This window comes from Rhipicephalus microplus, chromosome 8, assembly GCF_043290135.1.
Source record: "Rhipicephalus microplus isolate Deutch F79 chromosome 8, USDA_Rmic, whole genome shotgun sequence".
NCBI lineage: Eukaryota > Metazoa > Arthropoda > Arachnida > Ixodida > Ixodidae > Rhipicephalus > Rhipicephalus microplus.
The window spans coordinates 105,298,588-105,315,620 of NC_134707.1; the positions used below are offsets into that span (position 1 = coordinate 105,298,588).

General features: G+C 44.2%; 1 protein-coding gene across 1 annotated transcript in view; it reads left to right on the forward strand.

Moving 5' to 3' along the window:
- The window catches only part of LOC119163898 (uncharacterized), an 83,439-nt gene extending 66,667 nt beyond the window's left edge, over window positions 1–16,772 (forward strand). The window contains exons 4-5 of the mRNA XM_037415970.2: window positions 6,937–7,044; window positions 11,620–16,772. Coding sequence (XP_037271867.1) covers window positions 6,937–7,044; window positions 11,620–11,790 — 279 coding nt within the window. The 3' untranslated portion in view covers window positions 11,791–16,772. The remainder of the gene's footprint in view (window positions 1–6,936; window positions 7,045–11,619) is intronic.
- Window positions 16,773–17,033: the final 261 nt, after the last annotated feature.

Genomic DNA, 17,033 nt, shown 5'->3' on the forward strand with positions numbered 1-17,033 from the left:
AATCTTGACGCTTGCATGCTGGCAGACCGTAACGGCGCGCGCAGACCTTATAGCCTTCCGTCTGCGATCTTAGCGACGGGAGATGGACTCGTGTCGCTGTCTGGGAAGCGCGCGTGAGCGTGCTTGTGCAAGCTTCGAGTCGTGTGCAATGTCGTGGTTTTGCAGTGTTTTTACTTTCCGCCAGAAAGAAGTTAGTAGGTTGTTCGCAGTGCACTTCAGTAAACCACGGCCTCCACTGTTAGCCATCTGCTTTTTTTTTTTGCTCGCGCCGTTCGGAAAAGCAGAACAAAATCATAGCATATGCACGGAGGGAATTATGATGAGTGGGGCGAAGCGTTCGTCAGTCCGTCCGTGCTTCCGTGCGTCCGTTCGTTCTTGCTTCCGTTCGTCAGTCCGCGAGGGCATACGTACGATCGTCCGTCCCTGAGTCCATCAGTGTTGCTGTCTATGCGTCCGTCTATGCGTTCATACGTCCGTCTATCCGTCCATCCATCTGACCGTCCATCCGTGTGCTTGTCTGTCTGTCCGCTCATGCGTTCATCCGTCCACGCGTTCATCTAGAGAACACTGCAAATACCACCATATTGCAGCTTTTAATCACGTATTCCTCATATACAAGTACCGAATTCTAGCGGACATTCCAAAGACTAGGTACCTATAATACCTACTGCGACATACATCGGGGACGCACTACCCACGGTAAGGAGCTTCGTCCCTAAAAATTCGCTGCATAATCGTGTGCTACCCTGCAAAGCAAATCGAAATACGTTCATCTCTGTCTGCAGAGAGAGAGAATAAAACCTCTATTTGACCTTCTGCACGAAAACATCGGAAAGTGCTGCGTGAGGTATGGTGCCATTTGGCAGTTACGTTAGGAAGCAAAAGTTTCTTCTTTAGAACAAAAGCTACTCGTACAGAGCACCACAGTGTCGTTCTGGCGAAGCGTAGGAAATATTTGCTTTCTCGTTGATAACGTCGCATTGTCAACGCAGCGTAGTAAAAACTGCTGTCTTGCGAATTACGTATCTGTGCATTTTCTAAATAAAACAAGACACTGCCTAACACGTGCGTATTGATGTTGCTTCTCAAATATGCGTAATATTTGGTTTTCAAGAATAATGTCAACAGCGAACTTTCGCCGGGTGGCTGAATGGTCGAATATGAGGGCCAACAGACCGTCATTAAAAAAGACCAAATTTCTGGTTTGAAGAAAAACCGTCTTTTACGGCGATATGCAAAACTAGCTTCTGCGACCTGAAGAAACACCGACGTGTGGCTAAAACAGGTCTTGGCTCATGTATTCTAAGAAAGCGTAGGAAAGTGTTTGAGCGCCTTCTAACACGGTGATTGGAATAATAGTTCACATCTTACCACGAAAGCCTTAAATCTATCATTGAAGGCACAAATTTACCGACGCGGTCCGTAGCGTCAGCAACCTGCCGCAGTGGCGTCAGCACGAGTGAGTCGAAAATCTAGGCGTCAGGACACTACCATATATCGTCATAATCACGTTACAGATAGCTAAAACTTGTGACGTCACATGACATCGTAACTTGGTCAGAGATGAACCGATCACGGGGGCGGTCTAAAACCAGGTGAGGTGCATGAAGGCTTGCAAAGGACGCGGGGGGGGGGGGGGATCAAATACGTCGAGTTAGAAAAAAAAATGGCGGAGGGCTTTCGCCTACCAGTCGTCTTAGCTGAAGCATTTCTGGGTATGCGAGGTTTTCATACCGTAGTAAGAGTAAGGCGACTAATTTCAATTCATTAAAGATGAATCAATGTGACAGCAAGGTTCTACTAGATTTTGTCAGGCTCACCCATATTGTCCAAACATGTAAACGAAAATGTCATCGCATGCATCTGTTTTCTGAGGCAGGCTGAATTGGTTAAAGCACAGTCTAAAGCTAAAGGCATCTGCAGTGTGTGATCGAAACAAATACATTCTATTACTAGTCATTGCAGTTGGTTGAAAACTGGTTTATATTGCGGGCTTTACTAGAGTGCGCCGCGTACGCCCGAGTCGAAGCTTTACCTAATCTTGATGCACCAGTGCGTCGTTGTCGCTCTGTGGCTCTCCTCGAAACGATAGACTGAGCATTCCAGAGTTCTGCATAAGCAGAGCTGTCCAATATGTGAGGCCGAGTATCACAGGATAGCCCATTATTATCCCTTTTGGCGCATTCAGTTGACAAGTTCAAGAAAAGCAGACTCTCCAATGGAAAAAAAATAAAAATGAAACAATGCCGAGTGATTTGAAACGTGTTTTGACACATTTAAGCTAGCTTTGATCAAGCAATCTCGGGAATCTTTGGCCACCACTGTACTAAATGACCCCGGGCATTTCGGGAGTGCAATGCTTTAGCTGAAACAGTGGTCGCACAGTCCGCTTCAAACAAAGTTTTCTCATTCTTGCTGGACAAATTGTACTGTCATCAACAAGCCCCTGAAGCTACGTATACTGGTTTTACACGACCTTCTAACCTGCATAGTTGAAATTCGTTATATAACATGGTGGAACTTGCTATCATTTTTGTATTTTACGGTGGTGGTAACAACTTTAAAATAACTGCGACCAGTTCGTGGACTCGGCCTAGGCCGCCCACGAGAAGGACCAGAGACACTGTCTCCTCCCCGCCTCACGGGCTTGCTGGATGGCCCACAATTGATCCTGAAGGCTGGAGCTGTGCAGCGTGGCCGTTCACCGCACCGCAGCCTCATATGGGGAGACTGCATGTTCTTCTGCTAAAACTGCACACTCCCGGCTTGACCTTTTCTCTCCTTATTATTTTGTTTTGCGGTGCCCCTTATATAGATGAGACAAAGCGAGCTCGTTTTATATTCTATTCTCACCTTGCAGGCATAGAAAATAGAATTGTGCGAATATGTGCCTTAATGTCTGTACACTTTTTCAACACACTCCTCTAAATATCTCTGCAGTGATTTACAATATATATAGCCAATAAGTAAAAAATAAATAAAAATAAATTCTGCATTGCACTTTAAGAACCGACGTGTAAAGTCAGACTGACCAAAGGAATGAGCCAGGCATGCATAATTACGGTGGGGAGGTGGGAGTACCTTCCTGCCCCTGACATCTTTAGACACGATAGATCGGCGAACTCACTTAAACGTCGCCTCACTTGACTCTCTCAGACTCAGATCGAGCCGTGAGTCTGAGTTAGTCTGGGTCAGGAATATTTTGGCGAGTTTGAGTGCGAGTGAGTCCAGTTGAAGATAATTATCTTGAATCTGAGTCCAAGTGAGTTTTCCTACTCCACCCCCTCCCGTCAAAAAAAAAAAAACAAAACAAAACACATTGCTGAGTTGGAGTCTGAGTGGGTTCTTAGCAGAAAGTATATTTAACGAGGGAATCTGAGTGAGCTCCACAAGTTTCGCCGGACTACAGGAGACACGCCCATCTCAGGGGCGCATAGAGTGAGTTATACTGGCTAAAACACGGTAGTGCGCATCGTACCGTCAAGGGTGCAAGGAGCAGCTGCTGCGATATGGAAATCACCTTCTCCACGCGGCGTTGCCGCGACGCCGTTACCTCTCGGGTCACACACGTCGGGCCTTGAACATTTTTGAAAGCTCCCCGCTGCTGGCGGTGGTGGGCTTTTGGATGACTGTATGCACTGGCATGTTGCGCAATACACTTGAAGAAAAGAAATACACGCACGGCGTTTTTTGATTGCGGCAACTACCTGTCATGCCCTCGTCATTCGCGCAAGGACGCGATGAGGACCCCGTTTTGCTCACAGTGGGGATGGTGTGTCCGCCTCGCGACCCCTTGCTGCTTGTCGCGCTGACACCGTATTGTGCGAAAATTGCCGCTGTGGTGAAACTGCCTTCCAACGTGAGTTGAGATTGAATAGATTTCAAAAAGAGATAAAACTTAAGTTGAAAGTAACTAAAGCAGCCTCGACACTAAATGTCGCGTCATGTTTGTAGCAAAAAAAAAAAGTTATCAGTACAGGAACGTCTTCTGCCACGGTGGTGAAGAGAATATGGTGCTCAGCTTTCCACCCGAAGGTTGTGTCTTCGATACCGGCCATGGAGTCGTTGAAATGCCAAAGGCTCGTGTATTAATGTCAAATCCTTAAATAACTCGTTTCACTGAAATTCCAGTGTCATCAGTGGCGTCAGCGTTGGTGTTGGTGTCGTTGGTTGTAAGCGAAAAATTATCATCTTGTGCGTGACCAATTGATTGAAAAACAAGTAAATAAAAATAAATAATAAATATTACGGTTCAGGTACAGGTCAAACAGGTGTTGTGCCACACATCCACGTGTCTGCTTTGAAATACAGTGCAAATAACTTTCTTTGCTTGAAAGTGCAGTTGAAAGTAAATTTCGTTATTTAGAAACACCCGTTGATGTATACGATCTTCACACTTCATGTTTTCCATTAAATTTTCAGTTGTTAGCAAGGCTAGATCCGCCGGCTACCTACAACATCCTTAACCTTAACCTTAACCTTAACCTTAGCCATTCTACAGTGTGCTTTCTTGTTTTTTTCGTGATCTTTTTCGCGCTTACTGTCATGCCAAGGGATAAACCTCGGGTGTTCAATAACAACCTGTCCAAATTTCAGTTATTTGGCCAATAACCTAATTTATAAAAAGCATTACTCTAAACACATTACTGAGAACAATACAGAGAATAAACCGGGAATAATGATATCTTAAGAAAAATGAAGAAGAGGAAATGGACATGGGCACGGCACGTATTGCGTAGGCAGGATAACTACTCATCATTAAGGGTAACTCACTGGATTCCCAGAGAAGGCAATCGGGTTAGGTGAATACAGAAAGTAAGGGGGGCAAAAGAGGTAAAGAAGTTTGTGGCCATAAAGTCGCAGCAGCAAGCACAAGACCGAGTTGACTGGCGGAACATGGTGGAGGCCTTTGTCCTGCAGTGGACGTAGTCAGCCTGATGATGGTGATGATGATGACTATAAACACTTGAGTGACCTGATGCCTTATAACTGTGGCGCACTCTCGAGTCGTGTCCACAGCAGCCACTTCCCTCTTAAGCATGTGTATTCCGGCAGGACGATACTGTTCGGCAGAGTTATTCAATCATACCAGTTAGGAAACTTTGTTTCCAAATCTGGACACGCAGTTGGCCCAATTTTTCACAAGTTACCAGAGTGTCACGCCATCTAGGAGCAAGAACTCAAAACACAAATAATGCGAAATATGGCTGGCGTGCTGATAAACAGGTAGCGCGACAATCTGCACACTCCCGACCTCTGGGCGAATGTCGTGTCCAGACTGCTATACACCAGAACACAGCGAGCTCAGTGCTTGCTGCCATATGAAAAGAGTGTGGCGCCGTCTGCTGCAAGCGCGGTGAAAAAACACTCTCAACAGCATGGGAGCAGATGCTCTGCAAATCAAACGCAAAACTTCACAACTCGGGTCTGGCTGTAAGCATCTTTCGCGCTATTCTTGTGCTGGAATTTTACGCTGATTTCTTGTAAAACGTCGAGGAAACCTTCCTCGACAGCCCGGAGTATCTGCAGCACGTGCATTGCAGACTACGGAAGCAGCTACATCAGGTACGTACTTTTGCGATTGAAAGGAACGCGAACAGCGGAAAGCGTTGCTTTTGACACAGTGGAACTGAGGCATGCCTTTGCTATGACAAGGCAGAATTTTTGCTATAAGCCGGCGTCAACGTAGCGCTACAATCTGGTTCCAACTTACACTCATGCACCGCATGTGTATCAATTCCCAGTCTTGCCGGGTACTCGAAATAAACACGCGTTGCAAAAGTGCTAGCCCGGACAATGTGTTAAGATGCTACGGTGACGCTGGCTGAAAGCACGTGTAAATTCGCCTTGTGACAGTCAAGGTATGTAGCGGTTCGACCGAGTCTAAATCATGCTTTCCGCACCGTTCACATTTCTTTGCATCACGACACTTGGCCGTTGCAGTTGTACTGAACATGCGCGGTGCGTGCATCCACTCGTGAGTCGTAATACGTATATCTTATTATTGACGTGTGGCCTGCGAAAGAGTACGACAATAGTTTTGTGCCTCATACTACAGGCATATTGCACGCAAATCGCTGCTGTAAAGTGAGACAGCTGGAGTCGCACTTGAATAAACGCAATAAGTATACTTACTTGTACACTTCACTGGGCTCGTAGTTTTTCCTGCTGATTGCGATTATATCCTAAGGCGGTGCATGGAGCTCGGCGCTTTTCGTTATGGACGGAAACCTGTGCAATCGCAAGACACCGCGCTGGCATGATTCGCGCGATGCGTTGTGAACTTCACAAGCAGTGCTCAGCAATCTCTTCCTCTTGCCCCGGTTGTTGTCGCATCAGATGACAGCTCAGTGGTACCCAGATGACATTTTAGAAGCGGGCGCAGCGCGAACAGGCGCCTTTTCACATTTTAAACTCCCAGAGCCACTGCAATCCATGCTAGCGAGGCTCGGCTTGGCAGTTGCAAACAAATTATGGCGTCTCTGGGAGCGAGGGTATACCGTCGAAGGCGCCTGGGTTCGAGATAGGCGTGCTCTCGTCTATACATGCAGCCTGTGGGGAGTTTCACAACTCGTATGGTTAAACAAGACCGACTGTTTTGTGGTGAGCCGGGAGTGCGATGGAAGTTTTATTACTCTCCTTTGCTCGACGAGTACAGCTGAGAAGGCTTCCAGCGGCTGCAGCTTATCTAGAAGCCTAGGGCTGCACTCCTTGACGCACGTGACGCCCTACACACCATGGCGAAATGGCGGTCGCTGGCGGCGAGAGAGATATATAGCTGTTGTCTTCCAGGGAGCAGTTTGCAATGAATTATTCGTTTAGAGTTCAATTTTTGTAAATGGATACTAGGCACTCTACGTCTATATATATTTTTTGTGGGTGCACCGTGCCATGGCCCATTTGACGAAGTATTCGTCTATTTCGCGTCATGCGCAGTTGACGAAGGAGGACGAAGAGAAGCGGAGGCGACGCCGGGAGAGGAACAAGATCGCCGCCTCCAAGTGCCGGAACCGGAAGAAGGAGCGAACCGTGCGTCTGTGCGAGGTGAGAACGCCACTCGAGCCGCGTCTTACAAGGGGCTTAACAGTATATGTGATATTGGGCCATTTGGTACATCGTTACTCTGAACACGTGACTCAAGGTTGCAACTGAGAAGAAAGAAGTACAGCGTTCTTTCAGTTGTGACCTCTTTCAACTGTAGTAGAAACACTGAAACGCGTGTTCTATGGGCTTTCACAAAGTTAAAACAAGTAGTAAAGAGATGAATGTGGCCAATTATTTTGATTGCATCGTAATGAGCTTATTTAATGGGGTAGGACACAGTTTGCTACGTCCTGTTAAACATTGTGTCTTGTGTCCTTGTCATGTGCGTTTAGCCTACCATAGGCGCATCGCTAAACCTTCGAAAACAAACAGTTTAAGCGATCTAGTTTAATGGTGTATCAAACTGAGGCGGAAAAAGAGGGTCTGATACAATCTACCCTTCCACGGGCGGGAAGCAAGAAACAATTGTCTGGACGCCAAAATAAGTGAGCACTGAGGGCTGCACCAAACCAGTCGAGATGGTCAACCAACTATCCGACAAGTTGACCGGCCAAGATATGCGTCGAGCACCACACGCACAATAAGTTTGTGATTGCTGTGATGAATATTATCAAGTTTGTATGCACAAGGTCCATCTACTCAATGTGTAACAAAATGCAGATGATAATTGTGGTTGATATAGGTAACAGCAGAGTGAAAGTGAGCATCCGCTTTCTCTCTTTCTCTCTCTCTTAGACAAGTTGGGTTGTGCTGGACCCTTGGCCTCACCGCAACAGTACCATTATGGCCGTAAACGTGTTCATAGCCCTCTTATATGCATGCAACTGGATTGCATGCATGGCGGCGTCACTGCGCCAAGTTGGCTGGACGGTACATAATCACCTCCTCACTTCCACATCTTCATCCATTTCTCTTTCCCCTCCCCAGGTGTAGAGTAGTAGACTAGAGCATACTATGGCTCAAGCCGATCTGTGCCTTTCCATTAATAAACATCCCTTTCTTAAAATTTGAACATTGACGAATGTTCACCTCCACTATGGCAGTTACTGACGCCACTGGCAAAACCAGTTAGGAACACTAATAGTCTGCTTGAACACTATTTATAGGTTTATAACAAATGCGCATTTATTAACCCTGCAACCCAATGAAGAGTGCTTGAGTTGTACATCAATCACTAATAATTTAGCTTGGGTGATCAGGTATTTGAAGTTTCATATACAAATCAACATTTTTCTTATTCAGGCCAAGAGATTCGAGAAACGTATATTTAGATTTTGCCGAATATTCGTCAATCTACAAATACGCTGCTATAGAATCAAAACCAAAATCAGAACGGTTTTTATTTTTCAGCAAAAATATTGGGGGTCCGTCAGGCGAAAAGCTGAATCATACAGCTTGCATGTGTCTGAAGGCCCTCACATTGCAGCAGTAACATCAAGATTAGCATTCATACAAGTTTTAGGTATAAATCTAGAAAAAAAATCACAATTTTTTTTAAGTTGACAAAAAAGGAACGAAGGAACGTATTGTTCCTTTTCACAAAAGTACAGTTACAGAAGTGATATTTATAAAAATACACTGATGCTTTTAGAAAAAGAAAACGTCTTAATGCATTACTAAGCACAAAAACAGTGGAAGTTACAACATAAAGACAACTTGTACAAACATGGCTGCGATGCATAATGGTATAATACAATGTTAATTAAAACACTGAGAAAGAAACACATCAAAAGCAAAAAGAAATGTGAAAGTGTAAAAACTGTTTTCTTTGTCTCTTCATTCATACTTCCAAAGTATTCTCGTGTTTGTTTGCGCGTCGAAATATTTTTAAAAAATCTTTCCGTTTCCAATTTATTTAGTATCAAAGGTAGGCATTGCCTCAGAAATTGCTTAAGGTAATTTCTGTGCCTGTATGGTAAAGACGACATGTCGTTGCTACCAGTGCGAGAGTCACTATTTTTGTATTCAAGCCATGACGTATATAATAAAGCGTTTTATATGGTCGGAGCAGAAACAAAATGAATATGAAAGTTGGTATTTATATACTTGTCACACCCCCGTACCACAGCAGGAGGGGGTTGGCAGCCCGCGCTTAGTTTGCTGGGTGCGAACGGGTACATGAACAATCATGTATGTCCACTTCGTTGCCCAGTGGCAAATATTCGGAAAGGGAACATCTTACGAACGTGGTGCATTCCCACTTTTAATGTAAACCGTCGCGAGTACGCAATAGGTTACATTGCACTTCATGTTTACGGCATATTTCTATTGAGTGTACATTTAGGATGCGTTCTTGATAACTGTGACCAATTTTGTGCACATTGAGAAATACATATGACGCGCGCGTGCCATTTGTGCCTCTCCGGTACACCCAAGGCACACGGCAGTTTCAACGCGATAGCATCAAAGAGCTTTTTTCGCGAAAATTCCGGCGTCGGCATCGTCATTTGTTAGTGAAAAAGCATCATCTTATGCGTGACCAAAAAACGAGAGAGCTTGAAGTTAAATATTCAAATAATAAATAAAAAATTTGGGTCTCATTGAGGATCGAGCCGGCGTGGTTTGCGTGGTAAGCAAGTGTTCTACCACAGAGTCATTTGTCTGCTCTAAAATACAGTGAAAATAACTTCCTCTGATTGGAAATACAGTGAAAGTAAACTTCATAATTTACAAAGACACACGTCCTGTATACATGCATGCTTCACAAGTCAACATGTAATATTGCAGTAATAATGCTTGATGCATGCGCACATGGCGATCGGGCGTCAGAACATGCGATTATCATGAATTCATGGTTTAGAGCAGGCCACCCACTATAAAAGGCACACATGTTACTAAGCCTTTTTTTAGGACCACGTAGTGGGTGCCTACTGTGTTCTAACAGATTTCTTATGCACAATCGCCCGTGTTTTCAAGCATGCTGCCCATTACACGGAGTGCAGACCTATGCGAAAGCTTCAATGACACAAGCCGTTTAACTCGGTACCTACCAGCGACAAGATATCGCTATCGCATTCTAGTCTTGAAGGCAAAGCTTAAGAATTCCCAATAACATTTTGAAAGCTCTTTTACACAAGTCTCTTATACAACATGTGTTTTAGTTTCGTTTTTGTGAAACCAGATAGAATAAGGTAACCTTTAGGAACAGTGCTTAATTGAACAATTTTAAGTATTTATCAGCATTAAAATATCCAGGGCCGAGAGTTCTTCTTTTTGCGTTTAGAACGTGTTTGAAGCCCATAAAGCGTGCATCACATTGTGAAGGAGCAAAGTAGGTATTTTAGCTTTGTGACAATTGATAATAAGCGCATTTATTACCAAATGAATATTCAGTGTGCTGCCGCCTTAAGAAATACAGTTTGGTAATTTTTAGTAATGAAATTTGGTTATTAATAGCGACGTACGTATATCATAGTAAGTATATTTATGGGTAATTAAGGGTTAGGTACTGTTTTCTAGGAAAGGGCAAATGCTTGAGAAGCCAAACGCGTGTCTTTTCACGCCTGTTTGCCTCAAGGGATTCAATGTTGTGTTTATCTTCATTGAAGTTACATTTTCCTCACCGTAAGTGTACATGTCGTATTCCTGTGTACCATTTCGAAAAATTGAAGATTAGTGGCGGGGTGGGGGAGCAGAACTTTATCGAAGAAAAATGGGAGTGAAAATGTTGGAGCTTCATGCAATTACACAATGGCGCCACCTCTCTGTTCTTTGGCTATAAAATGCGAGCTGGGCGGCAACTTCGAAGTGGCGTCACGCACAGCGCGTCCCTTTTCAATCTTCCTTCGCATTATCAAGGCATAGACGGGCGCGAGGTTCTACGTATAGGGGTGAAGGAGGGACGCCAAACTGATTACAAAAATTAAAATGAAGCAATGAAACGTGCTTCTTATAACAGGCTGCCTTCAGTTCCTGGCTTTCCGAGGGTAAATCTAAGAAAAGAACAGTTTTTGAAATGCAAGGCCACAGTTACTTTACTCGGTCATTATAGTCGAAAGCCTGTATTGCCATACAGGTCCGACTGAGCAAAGATATGGGGTTGACTCGGCACCCCTTATAGTTAATTAGTGCCAAAAATTTCCTCCCCGCTCCACTTTGCTTAGGATGGTACAAGGACAGGGCACCTTCTGCCCCCTCTCCACCACCCACCGTGCACACGCGTATGCCTTATCTTTTATTCAGGGTTGCTAACTTGGTGTTTCAGTGTAAAAGTTCATTCGTGCAGATGGCCTTTTTTTATTCTCGGTACCGTAAAGCACTCAGGCCAGCGAATATTGGGGAACTCACTCAGACTCAAGAAATATATAACGTGCTTTGAACTTACTCGGACTCACGCTGACAATTATTTTCTTGACGCAGACTCTCTCAGACTTACACTGACGAAAATTTTCGTAATCTTGACTCACTCGGATTCAAACTCGCTTAAACATTACTGACTCCCACCCCCTTACTCAGAATCAGACCAACGGCCCTAATTGAACCTGAGTGAAGTCGAGTGAGTCCACCTCTAAGTTTGCCTAGCACTGCTACAGCACGACTCGCATCTGACACTGTCTCGTACCACCTTGTTCGCAGGAATCGGAAGGCTTGCAGAGGGGCAACGCCGAACTGCGCAGGGAGCTGCAGAGGCTACGCCTCGAGGTTCAGCACCTGACGTCTCTCCTGCGACTGCACGTATGCATCGCCACACCGGCGGTGTCGGCATCGACAGAGGCCTTTCTCGGAGGTGGGGCAAGCTGCCTCTGATGTCACTGAAACGTCTCAGCGCGTTCGTCAGGGATCGGCGCAGTGTGGACGACTCGAAGAGCCGTGGGACTTTCGCCTACACTGTACGATCGTTGTAAACGGCGTCGTATGTGGCTTGCGGATAAGCTACTATGCGGACTGACTCAAAATGGACCATACCAGATCTCCTGCCAAGTTTCGGCAAGACTGTGCATTATTTTTGTTTTGCGTGCGTGGTATGTTAGCGAAAGCCCAGGTAATCGAAGTCAGACTTTCGCGGAATCTATTACAGGGAAAGGCCACCCCAACTTCAATGCTATAAAAAAGAAGCTGCCATGAAGAACAAAATTGTTCTCTGCGTTCATTGTCATGGTGAAAATGGGGAAATATTGATGTGTTGTGCTCCACTTTGACTCGTTAGGGTATGATACATGCAGAGGAACTCTGGAAAGATAAAAATGGTGGACTATCCTGCATAAGTAGAGTTCCTAGTTGGTGACAATTAGCGCTGACATATGAAAAGTGCTAGCAGTGCCACTTGTGTTTATCATGAACTTTCGTACTGTTCTAATGGAAATGTGTTTTGGTGTTGGATGTGCCCCGACTGGCAAGCTTGAAGTTTGCCAAACTGAGTTTCCATCCCTACATTTCGAACAAATGATCTGATACTTTTCTCTTCGCTTTTTTTCTTTTTCTTCAATGATTTTTGAACTATGCCTAAGCGCTGCACTCAACTCTGTGATGAAGGCTAACTCTTGATCTTACAAGTGTTCTACGGCAATTTGCGCAACGAGCCAAATGATTTAAATGCGAGCTGGCAATATTCCTTTCCTCCGCTATGACACAATGTCGTCGCGGTCGTTGTGAGATTGTTTTAGCGTTTCATCGCTATAATGGTCAGTACACTGTCCCAGATATCCCATCATTTAAACTCGCTTTAACCGACTTTAGCGAGAATGAATGCTATGGCACCCAAGAAATCGGAATGAATCGAAGGCGTTTTTTACGAACAACCTCTTTAGAAAATAAAAGCGGAAGGGCATAATTGGTAGTCTTCAACTTTAAGGCGGTATTTGTGATACCAATTGAATAAAAATTATTATGGGCGGCAAAATAAATAGCCGCTGGTAGAAACCGAACCTGGAATTTTGGACAACACTACCGATGCTCTGCCAAATGAGTTACGGCCACTGCATCTCAACTCAAGGTGGCTAAGTATGTGCTTTAGCAGTTTTTATGTGGTCTGTTACTGTTAGCTTCATATTTTCAGCCTATTTCAATTTCGATGTTTGAGACTGTATCGAGCTTGTGAGCAGCATTATTGACAAATTCGGCTCTGTCTTGAAGTGCCTTATAAATGTGCGAGTCACCGTTTGGTTTTGCACGCATGCATCAACCACCAACATAATGTAAAAATACGAAATTTTATCTCTCGATATAATCTCTGCCTAGGTTGTTGGCAATACCTTTTCAACAAGAGCCGACCTTTGCTTTTTTGTATTTCTTTACCATAACATGTCACTGTCTTATCGTATGAATGGTTGTAATCGTACTCTTTTCAAATCAACTACAGTCAATACTCGTTTATTTATGGCGATGCACTCATATCCCTGCGTTGTGCTCACCCGGCCCCCCTGGTTCTGATGTCAACACGAACATACTCAAATATATCAGCCCCAATGTGCTCAATATACCCTTTCAACCGCATTCTCACTAGTTGCCCTTACAGCTTGAAACGTTCCTCTAGTAGTGAGGATGCCTCTGCGAGTTTTTAAGACGCTAAGAAACAAATATGAAGCGATCGTCGTGTCTATACTCTTCTCCTCGTTTCTTGTTTTTAAAGACGACAGTCTTTCTTCGCGACCTTCGATGCAAACTTTTTGGTCTGTCTGTCTGTCTGTCTGTTTGTACACTCTTAACGACACCGGGTACTTGAAACGGCTGACCCCATCCGCAGCACCCACCAATGCTGCTCAAGATTTAGCGTTCATACTTGTGCAATTGTCAATTAAAAAGGAATTATTGCGCATATCTGAGACACCATAAAAACACGCATATACTCTGCATGTGCGCCTTTTACTAGAAAAGGCATACATAAGTAATTTTAAGGACCGTAGCGCTTATCACGCTGCACTGACTATGCGACACTTGCACGAAAAGACGAGTGTTTCCAACGCTTTGCAAAGACGAGACGGTGCTGGCACCTACCAATCGTCTTGCATTCTACACCTTATCACCTCCCAAACGGGCGCGCACACCCGTCTCAGAGCCACGTGCTTGGTTTTCCGAAAAAAAAAAAAAAAAAAACTCCCAGATGGCGCTTATGTCACACGTGTGACGTGCTTGATGCGCTCGTTCGCATCCGCTGCACGCTCGAGGCACTCTAACGCAGTGCCTTCAGAATACCATTGACCAATTTTCTTGCGCAGAACATCAAATAAGTGTTTTGTTCACTCTCTCCACACGCAAGACTATCGTCTTTCGACCACATCTGCAGATTAACATGCAGATATGGGGCCAATTTTTGCGCTTCAAGTTTTTTCTTCCAGTAGTGCTTAAAATGTTAGTATAATAGGGTTTCAAGCTTCGTTTCTTGAGCATCAAAAATACTCAAGTGGTCCAGGTGGGAGGGGGAGGCAAGAGCAGTGGCAGCACGATCGAGTGTAGTCAACTTTATGTTGCGAGAACATTGAAACCACGTATGTGATGTTTCTCGCCCTGAAGTTTTGTCTACTTATTTGTTGTGTCTTGCACTGCTGATATACAAAAAAAGACGAAAACAAAACTTATTCTCGCAAGCTCTCACTTTGTAGTGCACATTGGCTCACGTATTGAGCGTTTGCAGCGAACTATTAAACTTTTCAGCTGTGACGTATGTTTCTGACTTCACTACTCTTTTTCATCATTTTTCGTATCTCTGAAGCAGCAATCATCATAAATTGGGCTCTGAATCAATTCTTCTTCAATCCCTGCTTGTTCTGTTGACTGTTTACTTGTGAGAACTTCTCTAAGTTACTAGTTTTATAGTACAAAATGCATACGCCAGTTGAAGGTTTCTAGCTGACTACTATGTGCAATGTGTAGTGTGCTGTGAAGTTTCGCTGTCACAACTTTCTAATAATAGATTTTGGCATGTGTGCCTAATATATATTGTGCAAAATCACCTGTTTAGGTGACGGTGTGACGTGCCGGAATCTCTCATTTGATGTTGCTTCGTCCAACCGCACAAAGCAATGTCTTGTGATCTGCTTTATTTGATGAGATTGAAGTATTTACAGAGATGTAACACTGCCGATATGAGTGTTTTGCTGCAAGAGTGATGTACATGTACATACTTGTTTAACTTGATATTCCCGAAAGCACTTATGTTTTTTTATTAGCTAATTGTTCGTTGAGTATGAATAGTGGAAAACATTCGACGTTTCATGTGAGCTTAACATTCGAAAAGCCGTTATCATCAACTACGCTACAAAATTGTATGTGGGAAGGTGGTTAAGGAATATTTATTTTGTGCTGTGTGATACGCCCATGCATGTTTTTTAGGTGTACAGTGAGGATGAAAGCCAGACGATAGATATGTTCGGAAAACACTACTTGGTGATCTGACACAGTGGTGTTAGCGAATGGATATTGATCCTCTTTGGCAATCAAGAATTTTGATTGGAGAGCTACTGCGAAAAAAAGAACTTGCCCACGCTTCTGCAACGTAAGTTACAACCAGCGCATGCTTAGCAAAGTTGATAAGCGTTGAAAATCTATCGGTTTTGTTACAGGTAAAGTCCAAGAAACAAACCTTGCCTATTACAGGCAGAATAAACCTATGACAGGACGTACAAAAGGGGGCGAATTCACAAAACTTATCTGTAGAGTGTTTGCCCAATGTTAAACAAGATTCAATCGCTCATATGTCACACGTAAGATGCTTTTGCGAATACGGGCCAAGGTGTCAAGATCAGATACCGTAGTCATGTCCCTGTCTGTCACTATGTGTCGCACGTTACGCCTTCTATTCAGGACGGGACCTACATTGAAACATGTCGGCGTATACGCAGTGTTCTCTAAGTGGAGAACCGAAGGTAACAGACGCCTCTTCTCCCCTCCTCTTTTCTTGGTCAAGTTAAAAAAAAGAGAATAACAATGGCTTAAGTTCAAGTGTTGATCAGCTTCTCAAAAGAGCCTGCCATTCTTTTCTGGCTTCCCAGGAGTAAATTGCGCAATTAAACATTTTTTGGAATGCAACATTACGGACTCGTCGGCCATTATAGTCTGAATCCTACACGAAAATAGCCCTACACGTAAAAAAAAACAGAAAGTAAAGCTGTATTCACACGATACATGAAATCGCTAACGAGCCTGTGGATTGCACACTACGTCACCGTATACGTCAGCCATACCAGCATACACGTTTCGGTCCGCGCAGATTGATTTCTGAAACGACGGCACTTCAAGTCACAGTTAAGATCCATGGAGAGCAACGGCGAAACCCTCGCTTGTAGCGGGAATTCTTCCCTGTCTTGAGAATTCTGGAGACCAAGGAATACGTCACAGGTCATGTGACTGATTCCTTTGTGATCACGTCCATCGTTGGAATAGAGCTTCAAGGATTGAAATTGTTCCCTCTTAATAAACGTACGGAGCAGACGTGGCGCACACTTTAATCTCTTATAGAAAAGGGGAGGGGACATGACATGCGTGTACTCACTGAGTCCCTCGGCATGAACTTCAGTAAACGTGAAGGCAAGTATTGGAATGTGCATGCTTACTTATACGTGATGAACTGCGTGATCTGAAAACAGGTTTGAGGCAGTGTGGTTGGTGCTATTGGCAAAATTACGCTGCATAAAAACCGAGAAATGCCTCGAGTATGGTTCCTGAGAAAATACTGCTCTTTTTCTTTATTCCAATTTACCCTAAAAAACTCTCCGGTTCTTATCTCAGATATATGATGCTTATTTTGTGTCACTGAAGTTGAAAGTGATCTGAATAAACCTGTGTTGATGTTCTGCGCATTGTTTTTTTACATCCACTTTGAGCAGGATAATATTTGGGGTTTAGCGCCTGCCATCAAGGATATAATTATGGAGGACGCCATAGTGGAGAGTTCCGGAAAGTGCGACCATCTGGTGTTCGTTAACATTCACTGACGCCACACAGCACGTGGTCCTCTAAAGTCACCTCCATCAAAATATGACCGCCACGGCTGGGATTGAACCCGTGACCTTTATGTCTACAGCTGAGTAGCAGTCTACCACCGCGACGGATGC